This window comes from Salmo salar, chromosome 04, assembly GCF_965601325.2.
Source record: "Salmo salar chromosome 04, fSalSal1, whole genome shotgun sequence".
Lineage (NCBI taxonomy): Eukaryota > Metazoa > Chordata > Actinopteri > Salmoniformes > Salmonidae > Salmo > Salmo salar.
In genome coordinates this window covers 74,161,316-74,182,736 of record NC_138294.1, presented here as the reverse complement: position 1 = coordinate 74,182,736, position 21,421 = coordinate 74,161,316, and the positions used below count along the sequence as shown (strand labels likewise).

General features: G+C 41.6%; 1 protein-coding gene across 2 annotated transcripts in view; it reads left to right on the top strand.

The window, feature by feature from the left end:
* Positions 1-7,550: 7,550 nt before the first annotated feature.
* LOC106603725 (TLC domain-containing protein 3A) overlaps positions 7,551-21,421 on the top strand; it is a 57,712-nt gene continuing 43,841 nt past the window's right edge. The window contains exon 1 of one of the 2 annotated variants that reach the window (XM_045717279.2): positions 7,551-8,169. In XM_045717279.2, the coding sequence (XP_045573235.1) occupies positions 8,048-8,169 (122 nt within the window). In that variant the 5' untranslated portion in view covers positions 7,551-8,047. The remainder of the gene's footprint in view (positions 8,170-21,421) is intronic. The other variant, XM_014197762.3, reaches the window with a different exon arrangement.

Below are 21,421 nucleotides of genomic sequence, written 5' to 3'. Positions count from 1 at the left end.
TAATCCCTTTGGTATTATTTTCACAAGTATGTGGTACATTTTCATAACTTTTAGTACAAAACTCACTGGTCACGCTTGTAACGCAGCCAGTCTTTCATTCAAAACCTGTCATTGTGCATTAATTTGGATTGTAAACATCTGTCACACAACCATTGAATCAAAACATACGTTTATTGTGAAATGTAATGAGAACATTGGTTTAATCACCAAAACACAACGTAACGATATATTTTCAATTTAGTTGTTTTAACTAACCATGCAAGATACGTGTTTCAAATCACCCTTAGAAGTGCTGAAAGTAATATGCTACAGTACTGTAAATTACAGTAGATTACACAGTTTTCACATTAGGCAATACACTTACATTATCAAACAAAATTGACAGAAAATCTATAATTTCCATAAGATCTATCCAACGTGTAATCAAAGGTGGGATCAATGAAGACATCCTCTACAATCATACATGCAAAAAAAACATTGCACTTTTCAGTATAATTGCAACATAGGTGTACTGTCTGTAATCAAATGTAAGAAACTAAATTAAACAAATTAAATGAATAAAAATAAAACAACATTTAGTATGCATTCATTTGCATCAAGCATGTCTTGAGCATTTGGCCATAAATTCTCATCCACATCACATGAATGTCCTCAATGTTAAAAATATTTGTTGGTCTGATGTGATTAATAAGGAGCATCCAGACGCTGAACTTGATTAATTTACGAAATTGCTTCTTCCAATTATTGATAAACATGCACCTGTTAAGAAACTGACAGTTAGAACTGTTAAGGCTCCGTGGACTGATGAGGAATTGAAGAACTGTATGGTTGAAAGAGATGGGGCAGAAGGAGTGGCTAATAAGTCTGGCTGCACATCTGACTGGCTGACTTACTGCAAATTGAGAAAGTATGTGACTAAACTCAACAAAAGAAGAGGAAACAGTATTATGAAGCCAAGGTCAATGATATAAAGAATGAAATGATGGGCAGAAAGACAAATTCAATTCCATCTTTCAATGAATCAGATGGCTTATCAATCACAAAACCATTTGATGTTGGCAATAATTTCAATGATTACTTCATTGGCATAGTGGGAAAACTTAGTCTGGAAATGCCAACAATGAACAGTGTGTCACATCTGCTCCTGTCACGCCCTCTAGTGCTCATCCGGTGTCTCCTTGACCTGCTGCCACTCCCCCAGTGCTCTCTCCCTCTCTATGTGTGTGTGTGTGTGTGTGTGTGTGTGTGTGTGTGTGTGTGTGTGTGGTGTGTGTGTGTGTGTGTGTGTGTGTGTGTGTGTGTGTGTGTGTGTGTGTGTGTGTGTGTGTGCGGAGACAGGTGTGCTGGAGTCAGAGCAGATCCCCACCAGCTGCAACCTGTTCCATAATCAAGACCTCTACAGACACTCAGCACTGCCACTTCCACACTGCCAGATCTCTGCTCAGTCAGTCTACGGTTCTAGCCGTTTGTTACTATTTAGATCCTGTTATCCTGTTGTGCCTGTTTTCCTTGCTTGATGCTGTTTTCCTCTCCGATACAGTTCTGCCCACTCTGACTCTGGTCCCTATCTCCAGTCCGACTTCTCGTCAGTCCTGCTACTCTGTCCTGGATTCCCCACTCTACGCTCCCTTGGATTCCCCTCCAGATCTGCTTACCCTGTCCCCACACCTCTCGCTCCAGCCTGAGCCTCCGCACCTGGTTTCCAGCAACCCGCCCGAGCTTCCTCTGGCCTGCACTCAATCTCCCCCCGTGTTTCAATAAATACCTTGGTTACGTCATCCCAGTCTCCTCGTCTGAGTCTGCTCTTGGGTTCACCTGTTCCGCTCCGCGTGACAGTGAGCCATCATACTCATGTATAAAAAAAACAAATAATGAAAGAAAGTATTGCAAGTTTGAATTTTGTAAAGTTAGTGTGGGAGAGGTGGAAAAACTGTTTTAGATCAATAATGACAAACCTCCGGGCATTGACAACTTAGGAGGAAAGCTACTGAGGAAGGTAAGTGACTCTATAGCCACTCCTATCTCATGCCTGGAGGGAAGCCAAAGGAGCGTCTCTGCACAGTATTTTCAGGTCTCTCCAGAGATGTTCGATTAGGTTCAAGTCCATGCTCTGGCTGGGCCACTCAAGGACATTCAGAGACGTGTCCCGAATCCACTCCTGCGTTGCCTTGGCTGTGTGCTTTGGGTCGTCGTCCTGTTGGAAGGTGAACCTTTGCCTCAGTATGAGGCCCTGAGCGCTCTGGAGCAGGTTTTCATCAATGATCTCTCTGTACTAGTCTCCCAGTCCCTGCCGCTGAAAAACATCCCCACAGCATGATGCTGTTAGTACCATGCTTGACCGTAGGGATGGTGCCAGGTTTCCTCCAGACGTGATGCTTGGCATTCAAGTTCAATCTTGGTTTCATCAGACCAGAGAATCTTGTTTCCCATGGTCTGAGAGTCTTATGGGTGCCTTTTAGCAAACACCGTTTTGTTCGTGCGAACAGATCACTTATCCAAAGGCATAACGCGCGAGCGCGGAACCAGAGACGAAAAGTCAAAATGTTCCATTACCGTACTTAGAAGCATGTCAAACGCTGTTTAAAATCAATCTTTATGGTATTTTTAACGTAAAATTGCGATAATATTCCAACCGGACAATAGCGTATTCATTCAAGGAGAAAAAGAAGGAGGGGCGCTCGCGGGACCGAGCATATCCAATCCCTTTGTTGCCAGGCAGTCCACTCAGAAACTGAGCTCCTATTATCTGCCCAGTGACAGGAGAATGCTCAAACCACTTTCTGAAGGCTGTTGACAGCCAATGGAAGCCTTAGGAAGTGCAACGTCCCCCACAGACACTGTAGTTTCGATAGAGAATCAAAAGAAGAACTACAATTCTCAGACTTTCCACTTCCTGCTTGGATTTTTCTCAGGTTTTTGCCTGCCATATGAGTTCTGTTATACTCACAGACACCATTCAAACAGTTTTAGAAACTTCAGAGTGTTTTCTATCCAAATCTACTAATAATATGCATATTCTAGTTTCTGGGCCAGAGTAGTAACCTGTTTAATTTGGGTACGTTTTTCATCCGGCCGTGAAAATACTGCCCCCTAGCCCAGACAGGTTAAGACAATTGATGTATGGATGACTCAAAGTGAAGACTGTGTTTGTGCAGATAACCAACAATTTACGACATTTGGAATGAGGCTGACGAGGTAAAGAATATATCATTAATACGAAGACTAATAGATCAGATATTTTGATATCTGAAAGTTATATTAGAAAAATTATAACTTTGTAATCTGAATATTTTCCTTGGTGCCCCGACTTCCTAGTTAATTACCGTTACACGATTAATCATTTTAATCGCGTAATAATAATTACAGAGAGTTATTTGATAAATATGTCTTCAGTTTTAATGATGCCAAAGACACGCCAGCACACACCTGTCTATATGAGGTCCCACAGTTGCCAGCTCATGTCAGAGCAAAAACCAAGCCACGAGGTCGAAAGAATTGTCTGTTCAGTTCCGAGACAGGATTGTGTCGAGGCACAGATCTGGGGAAGGGTACCAAAAACATTCTGCAGCATTGAAGGTCCACAAGAACACAGTGGCCTCCATCATTCTTAAAGGGAATTTGTTAGGAACCACCAAGACTCTTACTAGAGCTGGCCGCCCGGACAAACTGCTCAATTGGGGGAGAATGGCATTGGTCAGACAGGTGACCAATAACCCAATGGTACTTCTGACAGAGCTCCACAGTTCCTCTGTGGAGATGGGAGAACCTTCCAGAAGGACAACCATCTCTGCAGCACTCCACCAATCAGGCCTTTATGGTAGTGGCCAGACGGAAGCCACTCCTCAGTAAAAGGCACATAACAGGTCGCTTGGAGTTTGCCAAAATGCACCTAAAGACTCTCAGACCATGAGAAACAAGATTCTGCAATTACTTTACATTTAAGGTATTTCTAGATGAAACGCAGATTAGGTTTGGTGAAAAAGTTACTGTGTGATTTTGTGAGTTGTACTAAGTCAATTGAAAATGTGCTTAAAGTTTTGAAAAAACAGCATTGTTGAATATGTGTTCTAAGTTTTGTACTAACAGTTGTGACATTTTACCACAGACTAGTGAAAAAAGTACCAAGCAATAATATATTTTTTAATTTATATATTTTTTCCCTCTTCCTCTAATCACTGTTACTATTATTTATTTATTTACTGTTCTTGTTTATGTAATTATCTCACTTTGATTTAGCAACAGTGGCCTTGTCATTCATGTTAATAAAGTATATCTGAATCTGAGAGAGAGAGGGGGAGATAGAATGAGAGAGAGCAGTAACACCAACAGGATATCTCTCTCCCTCGTGTGTGTGAGGACTCAGTAGGGGTAAGTGGGCGGTGCTGGCTTTGGAAGCCCATGGGGCAGAGGCAGGATTAGGGGCTGTGACGGGCAGACTGGAGAACAAAGGGGAGCCTGTGTGGACTCAACAGCACTGGGTGACCTGTGGGTCACTAAGCCCTCACACCATGAGCCCTCCACCACTCAGTGAGGGCCACAGCCGGAGCGCCACTAATGCCACACTTTCCTTTCCCCACCCCACCATACCCCCTCAGCATGAAAACCTTCACTCACTACTTACTGTTGCCCACCATCGTATACATTGATATACAGGGCCTTCAGAAAGTATTCAGACCCCTTGACTTTTTCCACATTTTGTTATGTTACAGCCTTATTCGAATATGTATTAAATAAATAAAAATCCTACACACAATACCCCACAATGACAAAGCGAAAACAGGTTGTTAGACATTTTTGCAAATGTATAAAAAAAAAAAAACTGAAATAATTTATTTTAATAAGTATTCAGACCCTTTGCTATGAGACTCGAAGTTCAGCTCAGGTGCATCTTGTTTCCATTCATCATCCTTGAGATGTCTATACAACTTGATTGGAGTCCACCTGCGGTAAATTCAATTGATTGGACATGATTTGGAAAGGCACACATCTGTCTATATAAGGTCCCGCAGTTGACAGTCCATGTCAGAGCAAAAACCATGCAATGAGGTTGAAGGAATTGTCTGTAGAGCTCCGAGACAGGAATGTGTTTTGACACAGATCTGGGGAGGGGTACCAAAACATTTCTGCAGCATTGAAGGTCCCCAAGATCACAGTGGCCTCCATCATTCTTAAATGGAATTTGTTTGTAACCACCAAGACTCTTCCTAGAGCTGGCCATCCGGCCAAACTGAGCAATCGGGGAGAAGGGCCTCGGTCAGGGAGGTGACCAAGAACCCGATGGTCACTCTGACAGAGCTCTAGAATTCCTCTGTGGTGATGGGAGAACCTTCCAGAAGGACAACCATCTCTGCAGCACTCCACCAATCAGGCCTTTATGGGAGAGTGGCCAGACAGAAGCCACTCCTCAGTAAAAGGCACAAAACAGGTCGCTTGGAGTTTGCCGAAAGCCACCTAAAGACTCTCAGACCATGAGAAACAAGATTCCCTTGTCTGATGAAACCAAGATAGAACGCTTTGAGACTAGTTAGGATCGAGGGAAAGATGAACGGGGCAAAGTACAGAGAGATCTTTGATGAAAACCTGCTCCAGAGCGCTCAGGACCTGACTGGGGCGAAGGTTCACCTTCCAACAGGACAACGACCCTAAGCACACAATGCAAGAGTGGCTTTGGGACATGTCTCTGAATGTCCTCGAATGGTCCAGCCAGAGCCCGGACTTGAACCCAATCTAATATTTATTGGAGAGACCTGAAAATAGCTGTGCAGCCATGCTCCCCATCCATTCTGACAGAGCTTGAGAGGATCTGCAGAGAAGAATGGAAGACACTCCCCAAATGTAAACAATTTAATTTTAGAATAAGGCTGTAACGTAACAAAATGTGGAAAAAGTCAAGGGGTCTGAATACTTTCCGAAGGTACTGTACATAGACAGGATGTGGAGCAAATACAAAATTGACAGAGCTCTTTTGATACTTATATGTTTTATACAGTGTCTAACGTGATTAGAAATAGCATGCACATTACATCATTACATCATTACATCATCATTACATCACCATTCTGTATACTTCTGGCCCTTCTTTGGACACTGTGTTAACTAACCTCCAGACGAGCTTCAATGCCATATATAACTCTCCTTCCGTGGCCTCCAACTGCTCTTAAATACAAGTAAAACGAAATGCATGCTCTTCAACCGATCGCTGCCTGCACCTGCCCACCCGTCCAGCATCACTACTCTGGACGGTTCTGACTTAGAATATGTGGACAACTACAAATACCTAGGTGGCTGGTTAGACTGTAAACTCTCCTTCCAGACTCACATCAAACATCTCCAATCCAAAGTTAAATCTAGAATTAGCTTCATATTTCGCAACAAAGCATCCTTCACTCATGCTGCCAAACATACCCTCGTAAAACTGACCATCCTACCGATCCTCGACTTCGGCGACGTCATTTACAAAATAGCCTCCAACACTCTACTCAATAAACTGGATGCAGTCTATCACAGTGCCATCTGTTTTGTCACCAAAGCCCCATATACTACCCACCACTGCGACCTGTACGCTCTCGTTGGCTGGCCCTCGCTTCATACTCGTTGCCAAACCCACTGGCTCCAGGTCATCTACAAGACAATGCTAGGTAAAGTTTCCCCTTATCTCAGCTCGCTGGTCACCATAGCCCCACCCACCTGTAGCACGCGCTCCAGTAGGTATATCTCTCAAGTCACCCCCAAAGCCAATTCGTGCTTCGGCCGCCTCTCCTTCCAGTTCTCTGCTGCCAATGACTGGAACGAACTACAAAAATCTCTAAAACTGGAAACACTTATCTCCCTCACTAGCTTTAAGCACCAGCTGTCAGAGCAGCTCACAGATTACTGCACCTGTACATAGCCCATCTATAATTTAGCCCAAACAACTACCTCTTCCCCTACTGTATTTATTTATTTATTTTGCTCCTTTGCACCCCATTATTTCTATTTCTACTTTGCACTTTCTTCCACTGCAAATCTACCATTCCAGTGTTTTACTTGCTATATTGTATTTACTTCGCCACCATGGCCTTTTTTGCCTTTACCTCCCTTATCTCACCTCATTTGCTCACTTTGTATATAGACTTATTTTTCTACTATATTATTGACTGTAGGTTTGTTTTACTCCATGTGTAACTCTGTGTTGTTGTATGTGTCAAACTGCTTTGCTTTATCTTGGCCAGGTTGCAATTGTAAATGAGAACTTGTTCTCAACTTTCCTACCTGGTTAAATAAAAGTGAAATAAATAAATAAAATAAAATACATACACAGAAAATACAGAAAAATGTGGTGAATATTTATATTTCTACTTCTCTTTTGTGATACATGTAAATAGAGTGTTTTTTCAAAAATGCATTCTTTTGTAATAATGCATAGTCTAATTCAGTGTTCTAGTGGAGACTAGTAAGAGTTGGCTACTAAAACAGCAAAATTCAGAATAATCAGGGTTCTGTAACGGTATGCAGCACAGGTCCGCTGCTGCCTAGATGGCGCTGTCTTGCGGAATGCACCTTGCAGTCCACTGTGTGTAGGGTCTCTGCACCGTCAGGCATAAAAGCGCTTGTCGAGTCGTTGATGGTTAGCAGCATAGCACGAACCTTTCCACGGTTTAATTCACATATTTATGATATTTATCTTGGACTACCGGGCGCATGTTTTTGCTGGTTGAACAATCTCAAACCTCGTAATTGAAGTGTATCCCGAGGCATGTAGTTAGCGTGTTGGCTAACGTTACCGGCTTTGCGCCAGGGCAGGAGTGAAGACCAATCAATCACCGGGTACCTTCACCGCTAGTTTTTGTGTAACGGTACAGTGTGGTGCTGCTGAGGCAAGGGAAAAAACGCAGCGGTCACCGGTGACTGGATCTTGTGGCGTGAGCACTAATGCAGTCTAGAAAACACGGCGAATCCCAGTCACCGGTGTAAAACACGGTGTGTAAAATACATCTAGTAGCCCTCGAACCAGATTATAATAATAGATAGGTCGCTAGCGTGATAGCAGGACAAGTGCAACGCAAGGATGTTGCAAGTGCTGGCTTGCGGCGTCGTAGTTTTTCCCGGTCTCTTCTTCATCTTTCGGAAAGTACTCCCTTCCATTTTCAAACAGTGGACCGATGCCGACGTTGTACTGGTCAGCGAGAGGTATTTATTCATTTTCTTTCTTTATGGTATATGTTTAACCCTGGACAAACAGTAGCTGGCCCTAAGGCTATGCTAGCTAGCTAGCTGGCTAGCACGGTCGTGCAAGCTGATAAAACAAATTGAGTCTTGAGCTTGGCACAGGGTTTTAACCGAATTAGCCACATTTGCTCTTTCAAACAGCGCTCAAAGATATTATTAGATTAGACACTAATTGTTTGTACATTTGATTTGTCATAATGGCCATTACATGTCGTACCCGAAAATCTTATTGTAGGCAGCGTTATCATAACGGTGGCTAACCCAGTGAATTACACCATAATAACACCTTGGGAATATTGCTCCGTTTTGGTCAAAATTACACACTCACATGCGCAAGGGTCAATTCAATGCTCATTTGAACCCTGTCACTCTAGTTGGGAACCCTGTCACTCTAGTTGGGAACCCTGTCACTCCAGTTGATAATCCCCGCCAACCTTCGAGCGCTGTGGTGGCTAATGAGTTATGCAATATAAAGTGCTGAACTATACTGAGCCGATCGCTTGGCCTTAATAACGCTCTTATCAATTCGGTAATAGTGCTCATCTGACGGATTTTTTTTTTTTTTGGGGGGGGGGCACGTGTTAATGCCTCAGGGGCTACATTCTCAGTAGCCCCGTGAACTCCGTTTGAATGCCTCTCCAGTTTGCTACAATGTCACATAGCCCGTGTGTTGATGTTGTTTTCTTTAGAAGAAATTTGACATCATCTGTCTGCAATAACGGCTATAGGATAAGTTACTGATAAGAATGCCCATCAGCAACATAATGAATTGTTCATTCATACGCTTGTTTTACGATCTGTTGGCCAGCTACTGTATGTGTAGTATTTATTTTACCTGCCTGTTAGAAGTGCCCGTGGGTCAGTGAGCGTCTGGATAAGCTGCAGGATGTGATGCTTGAGTTGTTCTATCTCTGGCGGTATTTTAGCCAGTGACATGTTTTACAGGCTCTATTACAAGATTATATCAGACCCCCACTTGGGCTCCCAAGTGGTGCAGTGGTCTAAGACACTGCATCTCAGTGCCAAAGGCGTCACTACAGACAACCTGGTTCAAATCCAGACAGTCACAACCGGCCGTGATTGGGAGTCCCATAGGGCGGTGCACAATTGACCCAGCGTTGTCCGAGTTTGGCCGGTGTAGGCCGTCATTGTAAATAAGAATTTGTTCCGACTTGCCTAGTTAAATAAATGTTAAATTAAATATATAAACGTTATATTCTTAGAATTGGAGAACGGTTTTGACCTTGTAACACATTTTTACTCTTGTTGGCCCCAACTGTTGTGAACAGTATTCGTCAGGTGTTTGTTTCACTTGAATAAAGTGGTATGTATGTGTTATCTCCTCTGCAGCTGCACTGTGAGTGTGGGGCTGTTTTTAAACTTTTTCTATTTTACCTTTATTTAACTAGGCAAGTCAGTTAAGAACACATTCTTATTTTCAATGACGGCCTAGGAACGGTGGGTTAACTGCCTTGTTCAGGGGCAGAATGACAGATTTTAACCTTGTCAGCTCAGGGATTCGATCTTGCAACTTTTCTGGTCACTAGTCCGACGCTCTAACCACTAGGCTACCTGCCACCCCTACAGGTGGGTTCAAGGCCCACCACCATGACAGAACATTAGATAATTCATTCCCATGTACCCACACTGTTCGAATCCATGCTTTATGTAATAATATAGGCCTGATATTAATTATAATATTGTAATTTTGTCAAGACGCTTATCCAATGAAACATACATTTCAATATATATACACTACCGTTCAAAAGTTTGGGGTCACTTAGAAATGTCCTTGTTTTTGAAAGAAAAGCAACAACAACAAAAAGCCCATTAAAATAACATAAAATTGATCAGAAATACAGTGTAGACATAATGTTATAAATGACTATTGTAGCTGGAAACGGCAGATTTTTATGGAATATCTACATTTATCAGCAACCATCACTCCTTTTAAAAGGATAATTGATCATTAGAAAACCCTTTTGCAATTATATTAGCACAGCTGAAAACTGTGGTTCTGATTAAAGAAACAATAAAACTGACCTTCTTTAGACTAGTTGAGTATCTACAGGCTCAAAATGGCATCACCGTTTCTGGGTTTGATTACAGGCTCAATCAATCAATCATAATCACTAGTTAACTACACATGGTTGATGATATTACTAGTTAATCTAGCCTGTCCTGCGTTGCATATAATCGCTTAGGTACACGTTGCTCCAACCATAAACATCAATGCCTTTCTTAAAATCAATACACAAGTATATATTTTTAAACCTACATCTTTAGTTAATATTGCCTGCTAACATGAATTTCTTTTAACTAGGGAAAATGTGTCACTTCTCTTGCAAACAGAGTCAGGGTATATGCAGCAGTTTGGGCCGCCTGGCTCGTTGCGAACTGTGAAGACAATTTCTTCCTAACAAAGACAGCCGACTTTGCCAAACGGGGGATGATTTAACAAAAGCACATTTGCGAAAAAAGCACAATCGTTGCACGACTGTACCTAACCATAAACATCAATGCCTTTCTTAAAATCAATACACAGAAGTATATATTTTTAAACCTGCATATTTAGTTAAAAGAAATCTAGGTTAGCAGGCAATATTAACCAGGTGAAATTGTGTCATTTTGCGTTCATTGCACGCAGTCAGGGTATATGCAACACTTTGGGTAATTTGTCCGAATTTTACGTAATTATGACATAACACTGAAGGTTGTGCAATGTAACAGGAATAACGTTTTGTTTTCGAGATGATAGTTTCCGGATTCGACCATATTAATGACCTAAGGCTCGTGTTTCTGTGTGTTATTATGTTATAATTAAGTCTATAATTTGATAGAGAAGTCTGACTGAGCGATGGTAGGCAGCAGCAGGCTCGTAAGCATTCATTCAAAATAGCACTTTTGTGCGTTTTGCCAGAAGCCCTTCGCAATGCATTGCGCTGTTTATGACTTCAAGCCTGTCAACTCCCAAGATTAGGCTGGTGTAACCCATGTGAAATGGCTAGCTAGTTAGCCGGGTGCGCGCTAATAGCGTTTCAAACGTCACTCGCTCTGAGACTTGGAGTAGTTTTTTCCCTTCCTCTACATAGGTAACGCTGCTTTGAGGGTGGCTGTTGTCGATGTGTTCCTGGTTCGAGCCCAGGTAGGAGCGAGGAGAGGGACGGAAGCTATACTGTTACACTGGCAATACTAAAGTGCCTAAAGGAACTTAAACGTTAGCTTTTTTACATGGCACATATTGCACTTTTACTTTCTTCTCCAACACTTTGTTTTTGCATTATTTAAATCAAATTGAAAATGTTTCATAATTTATTTGAGGCTAAATTGATTTTATTGATGTATTATATTAAGTTAAAATAAGTGTTCATTCAGTATTGTTGTAATTGTCATTATTACAAATAAATAAATAATTAAAATCAGCTGATTAATCTGTATCGGGGTTTTTGGTCCCCAATAATCGGCATCGGTATCGGCGTTGAAAAATCATAATCGGTCGACCTCTAGTCTCAATGTCAACAGTGAAGAGGCGACTCCGGGATGCTGGCCTTCTAGGCAGAGTTGCAAAGAAAAAGCCATATCTCACACTGGCCAATAAAAATAAAAGATTAAGATGGGCAAAGATGGGCAAAGGAACACAGACATTGGACAGAGGTATGGCTCCTAATATTGTGCTCTGAAATATGGATTATATCAACAGTAACAGTCAAAAGTTTAGACACACCTACTCATTCAAGGGTTTTTCTTTATTTTTACTATTTTCTACACTGTAGAATAATAGTGAAGACATCTATATGAAATATGAAATAACACATGTGGAATCATGTAGTAAGCAAAAGTGTTAACCTCTATGGGCTAGGTGGGACGCTTGCGTCCCACCTACTCAACAGCCAGTGTAATCCCGTGGCGCGTTATTCAAATACCTCAAAAATGCAAAAACTTCAATTTTTCAAACATATGACTATTTTACACCATTTTAAAGACAAGACTCTCGTTAATCTAACCACACTGTCCGATTTCAAAAAGGCTTTACAACGAAAGCAAAACATTAGATTATGTCAGCAGAGTACCCAGCCAGAAATAATCAGACACCCATTTTTCAAGCTAGCATATAATGTCACATAAACCCAAACCAGAGCTAAATGTAACCTTTGATGATCTTCATCAGATGACAACCCTAGGACATTATGTTATACAATACATGCATGTTTTGTTCAATCAAGTTCATATTTATATCAAAAACCAGCTTTTTACGTTAGCATGTGACTAGCATGTGACTAGCATTCCCACCGAACACTGCCGGTGAATTTACTAAATTACTCACGATAAACGTTCACAAAAAGCATAACAATTATTTTAAGAATTATAGATACAGAACTCCTCTATGCACTCGATATGTCCGATTTTAAAATAGCTTTTCGGTGAAAGCACATTTTGCAATATTCTCAGTAGATAGCCCGGCATCACAGGGCTAGCTATTTAGACACCCAGCAAGTTTAGCACTCACCAAAGTCAGATTTACTATAAGAAAAATGTTATTACCTTTTCTGTCTTCGTCAGAATGCACTCCCAGGACTTCTACTTCAATAAAAAATGTTGGTTTGGTCCCAAATAATCCATTGTTATATCCAAATAGCGGCGTTTTGTTCGTGCGTTCAAGACACTCTCCGAAAGGGTAAATAAGGGTGAGGAGCATGGCGCAATTCGTGACAAAAAAATTCTAAATATCCCATTACCATACTTCGAAGCATGTCAACCGCTGTTTAAAATCAATTTTTATGCCATTTTTCTCATAAAAAAGCGATAATATTCCGACTGGGAATCTGCGTTTAGGTAAACAGACGAAAGAAAATAAAGCATGGGGTCGACTCGGGCACGCGCCTAAGCCCATAGTACTCTGATCGGCCACTTGCCAAACGCGATAGTGTGTTTTAGCCAGAGGCTGCCTCGATATCGTTCAGCTTTGTCCCGGGCTCTGAGAGCCTATGGGAGCCGTAGGAAGTGTCACGTTATAGCAAAGATCCTCAGTCTTCAATAAAAAGATCCAAGATGAAACACAACTTGTCAGACAGGCCACTTCCTGCATGGAATCTTCTCAGGTTTTGGCCTGCCATATGAGTTCTTTATATGCATATTCTAGTTACTGGGCAGGAGTAGTAACCAGATTAAATCGGGTACGTTTTTTATCCGGCCGTGTCAATACTGCCCCCTAGCCATAACAGGTTAATTAGAAGCAACTAGGAGCAGCTGCTTCCAATTGAAGGTCAACCCCATTAACTAAACATAGAAATAGAAAGCTGGTTTTTGATATAAATATGAACTTGATTGAACAAAACATGCATGCATTGTATAACATAATGTCCTAGGGTTGTCATCTGATGAAGATCATCAAAGGTTAGTGCTGCATTTAGCTGTGGTTTTGTTTTTTGTGACATATGCTAGCTTGAAAAATGGGTGTCTGATTATTTCTGGCTGGGTACTCTGCTGACATAATCTAATGTTTTGCTTTCGCTGTAAAGCCTTTTTGAAATCGGACAGTGTGGTTAGATTAACGAGAGTCTTGTCTTTAAAATGCTGTAAAATAGTCATATGTTTGAAAAATGGAAGTTTTCGGATTTTAGAGGAGTTTGTATTTCGCGCCACGCCCATCATTGGATATTGGAGCAGGTGTTCCGCTAGCGGAACGTCTAGATGTAAGAGGTTAAAGGTCTTATTTAAGAGGGGTGTTTTTTTCTATGGGTTTTGTGGGTAGTTGTCTCCTGTTTTGTGTCTGTGCACCTGACAGGACTGTTTAGTGGCGTTTGTTGTTTTGTATATGTGATTTGTTTGTTTTTTCCTTCTTTTGATTAAATAAAGATGAGTATACACGTTCCCGCTGCACCCTGGTCTAATCCTTACGACACCCGTTACAATATATTTTATATGACATACATTATTTATTTTGTTAACTAGTAAATAGTAGCCTACAGAAAAGTGTGTTTAAATAATGTTTTACTTGTTAACAATTTCTGCACTATCTGATGTGTGGAGACATTTCACTGCAGCTAATGTAGAAGGAAAAGCTGTGTACATTTTGCAAATACTTGGCCAAATCACATGTGAAGAATGCAACAAAGATGCAGAATCATCTGGCCAAGTGCATACAGTTCCCTCAGCGCTCACAGCAAGCAACCTCTGACATAAGAATCAGACACTTTATCTATAGCAACAGCTCATGGTCCTCCTGGAATCAGAAGTTTTTTTGACTCATTGGAGGATCATAGTCAGAGAAATGCTGATGAATGTCTTTCTCAAGCTGTGTATGCAACTGGTTCACTTCTGATGCTCACAGGCAATGTGTATTGGATGAGATTTCTGAATGTTCTTCGCCCAGCATACACCCCTCCAACCAGACATGCTTTATCTTCTCATTTGCTGGATGCAGAGTTCAACAGAGTTCAAAGTGAAGGTAAAGCAAATCATAGAGAAAGCAGACTGTATTGCAATCATCTCTGATGGGTGGTTGAATGTTCGTGGGCAAGGAATAATTAACTACATCATCGCCACCCTTCAACCAGTATTCTACAAGAGCACAGACACAAGGGACAACAGACACACCGGTCTCTACATTGTAGATGAGCTGAAGGCAGTCATCAATGACCTTGGACCACAGAAGGTATTTGCACTGGTGACAGACAATGCTGCGAACCTGAAGTCTGCTTGGTCTAAAGTTGAGGAGACCTACCCTCACATCACATCCATTGGCTGTGCTGCTCATGCATTGAATCTGCTCCTGAAGGACACCATGGTCCTGAAAACAATGGATACACTACAAAAGAGCCAAGGAAATGGTTCGGTATGTGAAGGGTCATCAAGTTATAGCAGCAATCTACCTCACCAAGCAAAGTGAGAAGAATAAGAGCACTATATTGAAGCTGCCCAGCAGAACCTGTTGGGGTGGTGTCATCATGTTTGACAGTCTCCTGGAGGGGAAGGAGTCTCTCCAAGAAATGGCCATATCACAGTCTGCCGATATGGACAGCCCCATCAAGAGGATCCTCCTGGAAGATTTATTTTGGGAGAGAGTGGTAAGCAGCCTGAAACTCCTGAAACCTATTGCAGTAGCTATTACACGGATTGAGAGAGACAATGCCATCCTGTCTGATGTTCAGACTCTGCTTGCAGATGTAAGAGAAGAAACCCGTACTGCCCTGCCCACTTCACTGTATATCCAAGCAGAGGAAACTGCAGTTCTGAAATACTTCAAAAAGCATGAAGACTTCTCCCTGAAGCCCATACACACCGCAGCGTACATTTTGGACCCAAAGTATGCTTGCAAGAGCATCCTGTCTGGTGCAGAGATCAACAAGGCCTATGGTGTCATCACTACTGTGTCTCTCCACCTTGGCCTGGATGAGGGCAAGGTTCTTGGCAGTCTGGCGAAGTACACTTTCAAGCAAGGGCTTTGGGATGGAGATGCAATATGGCAGTCGTGCCAACATATCTCATCAGCCACCTGGTGGAAGGGACTTTGTGGATCTGAGGCTCTTTCCCCTGTTGCCTCCATCATTCTCCAAATCTCACCAACATCAGCCACCTCAGAGCGCAACTGGTCCTTGTTTGGGAACACACACACCAAAGCACACAACAGGCTGACCAACACAAGGGTTGAAATATTGGTGTCCATCTGGGCAAATTTGAGGCTTTTTGAGCCTGACAATGAGCCATCTTCAACAAGATTGGAAAGTGACAGTGAAGATGAGGCCTCAGAGTCTGATGTTCAAGAAGTGGACATTGAGGAGGTCCAGGGAGAAGACATGGAAGCCTGAGAGGAAGACAACCAAAGCTTTAGTTTCTAGACTATCATTTTACAGATGTATGTTGAAAACGTTTTTTGGAGATGCGATGGATCTTTGGGGATCATTCAATATTCCCTTTCTTTTGTTGTTCTGTGAAATCATCCAATGTGAAGTCAACTAATTAAAGTTAAATTCATAACTAAATAGTTTTTCTTTATTTCTATTGGAAGGATTTAATCATTTGCAATTATGTCTACTTATGATAAGGTAAAATGTTTATGTTTCTGTCTCCATATGATATGGTAAATACAGTTGAAGTCGCAAGTTTACATACACCTTAGCCAAATACATTTAAACTCAGTTTTTCACAATTCCTGACAATTAATCAGAGTAAAAATTCCCTGTTTTAGGTCAGTTAGGATCACCATTTTATTTTCAGAATGTGACATGTCAGAATAATAGGAGACTGATTTATTTCAGCTTTTATTTCTTTCATCACATTCTCTGTGGGTCAGAAGTTTACATACACTCAATTAGTATTTGGTATCATTGCCTTTAAATTGTTTAATTTTGGTCAAATGTTTTGGGTAGCCTTCCACAAGCTTCCCACGATAAGTTGGGTGAATTTTGGCCCATTCATACCCTGACATACCTGGTGTAACTGAGTCCGGTTTGTAGGCCTCCTTGCTCACACGCTTTTTCAGTTCTACCCACACATTTTCTATAGGATTGAGGTCAGGGCTTTGTGATGGCCACTCTAATACCTTGACTTTGTTGTCCTTAAGCCATTTTGCCACAACTTTGGAAGTATGCTTAGAGTCATTGTCCATTTGGAAGATCCATTTGCGACCAAGCTTTTTCTTCCTGACTTGAGATGTTGCTACAATATATCCACATAATTTTCCTACCTCATGATGCCATCTATTTTGTGAATTGGACCAGTCCCTCCTGCAGCACATCACCCCCACAACATGTGATTCACGGTTGGGATGGTGTTCTTCGGCTTGCAAGCCTCCCCCTTTTTCCTCCAAACATAACAATGGTCATTATGGCCAAACAGTTCTATTTTGTCCTCAGACCAGAGGACATTTCTCCAAAAAGTACAATCTTTGTCTCCATGTGCAGTTGCAAACTATAGTCTGGCTTTTTTTACGGCGGTTTTGGAGCAATGGCTTCTTCTTTGCTGAGCGGCCTTTCAGGTTATGTCGGTATAGAACTCGTTTTACTGTGGATATAGATACTTTTGTACCTGTTTCCTCCAGCATCTTCACAAGGTCCTTTGCTGTTGTTCTGGGATTGATTTGTACATTTCGCACCAAAGTACGTTCATCTCTAGGAGACAGAACGCGTCTCCTTCCTGAGCGGTATGACGGCTGTGTGGTCCCATGGTGTTTGTACTTGCGTACTATTGTTTGTACAGATGAACGTGGTACCTTCGGGCATTTGGAAATTGCTCCCAAGGATGAACCAGACATGTGGAGGTCTACAATTTTTCTGAGGTCTTGGCTGATTTCTTTTGATTTTCCCTTAATGTCATGCAAAGAGGCAGTGAGTTTGAAGGTAGGCCTTGAAATACATCCACAGGTACACCTCCAATTGACTCAAATGATGTCAATTAGCCTATCAGAAGCTTCTAATGCCATGACATCATTTTCTGGAATTTTCCAAGCTGTTTAAAGGCACAGCCAACTTAGTGTATGTAAACTTCTGACCCACTGGAATTGTGATTAAGTGAAATAATCTGTCTGTAATCAATTGTTGGAAAAATTACTTGTGTCATGCACAAAGTAGATATCCTAACCGACTTGCCAAACTATAGTTTGTTAACAAGAAATTTGTGGATTGGTTGAAAAACGAGTTTTATCGACTCCAACCTAAGTGCATGTTAACTCGGGCCGACTTTTTTCTCTGTATATATATCAATGATGTCACTCTTGCTGTGGGTGATTTCTTGATCCACCTCTACGCAGACGACACCATTATGTATACATCTGGCCTTTTTTGGACACTGTGTTAACTTCTTTGGGCTAGGGGGCAGTATTTTGACGTCCGGATGAAAAACGTGCCCAAAGTAAACTGGCTGCTACTCAGGCCCAGAAGCTAGGATATGCATATAATTGGTAGATTTGGATAGAAAACACTCTAAAGTTTCTAAACCTGTTGAAAGTATGTCTGTGAGTATAACAGAACTTATTTGGCTTTCGAAACCCCAAGGACAAACCATCCAGGATTTCTTTTTTGAGGTGACAGTGTTTTCAATGGGTGTTCTATGTGTATTTAGATTTATGAGGCACTTGCTTGTAGTTCCTATCGCTTCCACTGGATGTTAACAGTCTTTAGAAATTGGTTGATGTTTTTCTTTAGAGAAATGAAGAAGTACGGCAGTTCAGAACGAGGGTCGAGTCTAGTGCACTCTAATGTTTTGATGCGCGCTCCAGGTCACGTTCTTCACATTGTTTTTATCCGGTATTGAACACCGTTTATCCCGTCTTAAATTTTATCGATTACTTACGTTAAAAAATACCTAAAGTTGTATTAGGAAAGTTGTTTCAAATGTTTGGACAGCGTTTACAGATAACTTTTTGGATATTTTGCTGGGTGAGTTGGAACCGGTGTTTTTTTAATCAAATGCACCAAATAAATGGACATTTTGGAGATATAACGACGGAATTAATCGAACAAAAGGACAATTTGTGATGTTTATGGGACATATTGGAGTGCCAACAGAAGAAGTTCTTCAAAGGTAAGGCATTAATTAAATCGTTATTTCTGACTTCTGTGTTGCGCCTGGCGGGTTGAAATCTGATTTTCATGTGTTGGTATGCTGGGCGCTGTCCTAAGATAATTGCATGGTTTGCTTTCGCCGTAAAGCCTTTTCGAAACCTGACACAGTGGCTAGATTAACGAGAAGTTAAGCTTTAATTTGGTGTGTTGCACTTGTGAATGTATGAAAGTTAAATATTTTAAATAATTATTTTGAATTTGGAGCTCTGTCATTTCACCGGATGTTGTCAAATCGATCCCGTTAACGGGATTTGATCCCAAAAAAGTTAACAAACCTCCAAACCAGCTTCAATGCCATACAACACTCCTTCCGTGGCCTCCAACTGCTCTTAAACGCTAGTAAACCTAAATGCATGCTTTTCAACCGTTCGCTGCCTGCACCAGCCTGCCCGACTAGCATCACTACTCTGGAAGGTTTTGACTTAGAATATGTGGACAACTACAAATACTTAGATGTCTGGCTAGACTGTAAACTCTCCTTCCAGACTCACATTAAACATCTCCAATCCAAAATAAAATCTAGAATCGGCTTCCTATATCGCATCAAAGCCTCCTTTACTCACGCCGCCAAACACCCTCATAAAACTGACTGTCCTACCGATCTTCGACTTCGGCGACGTCATTTACAAAATAGCCTCCAACACTCTACTCAACAAATTGGATGCAGTCTATCACAGTGCCATCCGTTTTGTCACCAAAGCCCCATATACCACCCACCACTGCGACCTGTATGCTCTAGTCGGCTGGCCCTCGCTACCTATTCGTCGCCAGACCCACTGGCTCCAGGTCATCTACAAGTCTCTGCTAGGTAAAGCTCTGCCTTATCTCAGCTCACTGGTCACGATAACAACACCCACCCGTATCACTCGCTCCAGCAGGTATATCTCACTGGTTATCCCCAAAGCCAACATCTCCTTTGGCCGCCTTTCCTTCCAGTTCTCTGCTGCCAATGACTGGAACGAATTGCAAATATCGCTGAAGCTGGAGACTTATATTTTCCTCTAGCTTTAAAAATCAGCTATCTGAGCAGCTAACCGATTGCTGCAGCTGTACATAACCCATCTGTAATATAGCCCATCCAATCTACCTACCTCATCCCCATATTGTTTTTATTTACTTTTCTGCTCTTTTGCACACCAGTATTTCTGCTTGCACATCATCATCATCATCTGCACATCTATCACTCCAGTGTAAATTTGCTAAATTGTAATTACTTTGCTACTATGGCCTATTTTTTGCCTTACCTCCTCACGCCATTTGCACACACTGTATATAGACTTTCTTTTTTTATATTGTGTTATTGACTGTATGCTTGTTTATGCCATGTGTAACTCTGTTGTCTGTGTCGCACTGCTTTGCTTTATCTTGGCCAGGTCGCACTTGTAAATGAGAACTTGTTCTCAACTAGCTTACCTGGTTAAATAAAGGTGAAATAAATAAAAAACTTATGACTTCAAATGTATATCCAATGCAAAAAACATCTACATTTAAATGGTGTTAATATTAATTTGCATATATTTCCGTTAATTCCCATATATTCCCGTTTATTCCCATGGAAAGTTTCCACCTTCGAATATTCCCCAAAATTTGCAAACCTAGTCGCACCATTCTCTGTTTACCCTAGACACTGGATCTGGCGTTCCTGGCACCGACCATCATACCACTCTCAAAGTCGCTTAAGTCACTAGTTTTTCCCATTCTAGAGTTCAATCGAACAGTAACGATGCCTGTGCTTGCTTTATATAGCATGCCAATGCCACGTGCGATCCATTGTCATGAACTGGGTGGTGTACCTAATAAACTGGCCTGTGTGTATATAAAACATTAAGAACACCTGCTCTTTCCATGACAGACCAGGTTAATCCAGGTGAAAGCTATGATCCCTTTTTTTACGTCACTTGTTAAATCCATTTCAGTCAGTGTAGATGAAGGGGAGGAGACAGGTTAAATAAGGATTTTTAAGCCTTGAGAAAATTCAGACATGGATTGTGTATGTGTGCTATTCAGAGGGTGAATGGGCAAGACAAAATATTTAGGTGCCTTTGAATGGGGTATAGTAGTAGGTGCCGGGCGCACTGGTTTGTGTCATGAACTGCAATGCTGCTGGGTATTTCATGCTCAACAGTTTCCTTTGTGTATCAAGAATAGTCTACCACCCAAAGGACATCCAGCCAGCTTGACACAACTGTGGGAAGCATTAGAGTCAACATAGCCAGCATCTCTGTGGATCACTTTCGACACCTTGTAGTGTCCATGCCCTGGCAAATTTAGGCTGTTCTGAGGGCAAAAGGGGGTGCAACTCAATATTAGGAATGTGTTTCTAATGTTTTGTACACTCAGTGTATATAGCCTACTGTAGTCATTGTATATGGCTATTGGCCAACACAGTAGTATTATAGGCCTAATTAAATCCAAAGAAACATACCGTTATGACATTTTGTTCATTAGGTTATATTTGGCTAATACCTAAATCCAACCCACAGCTCAGCTATATGGAGCCCCATGCTCCTCCAACCAACTGAAAATCATGCTGTATGGGGCCATTTCCACATTTGTGAAATTTTTTGGCACAATGACACAACAGCATCAGGGTACCTATAGGCAAGACATGACCTTGCCCCAGTTTAAAAGCACTGAGTTTATCTGGATTG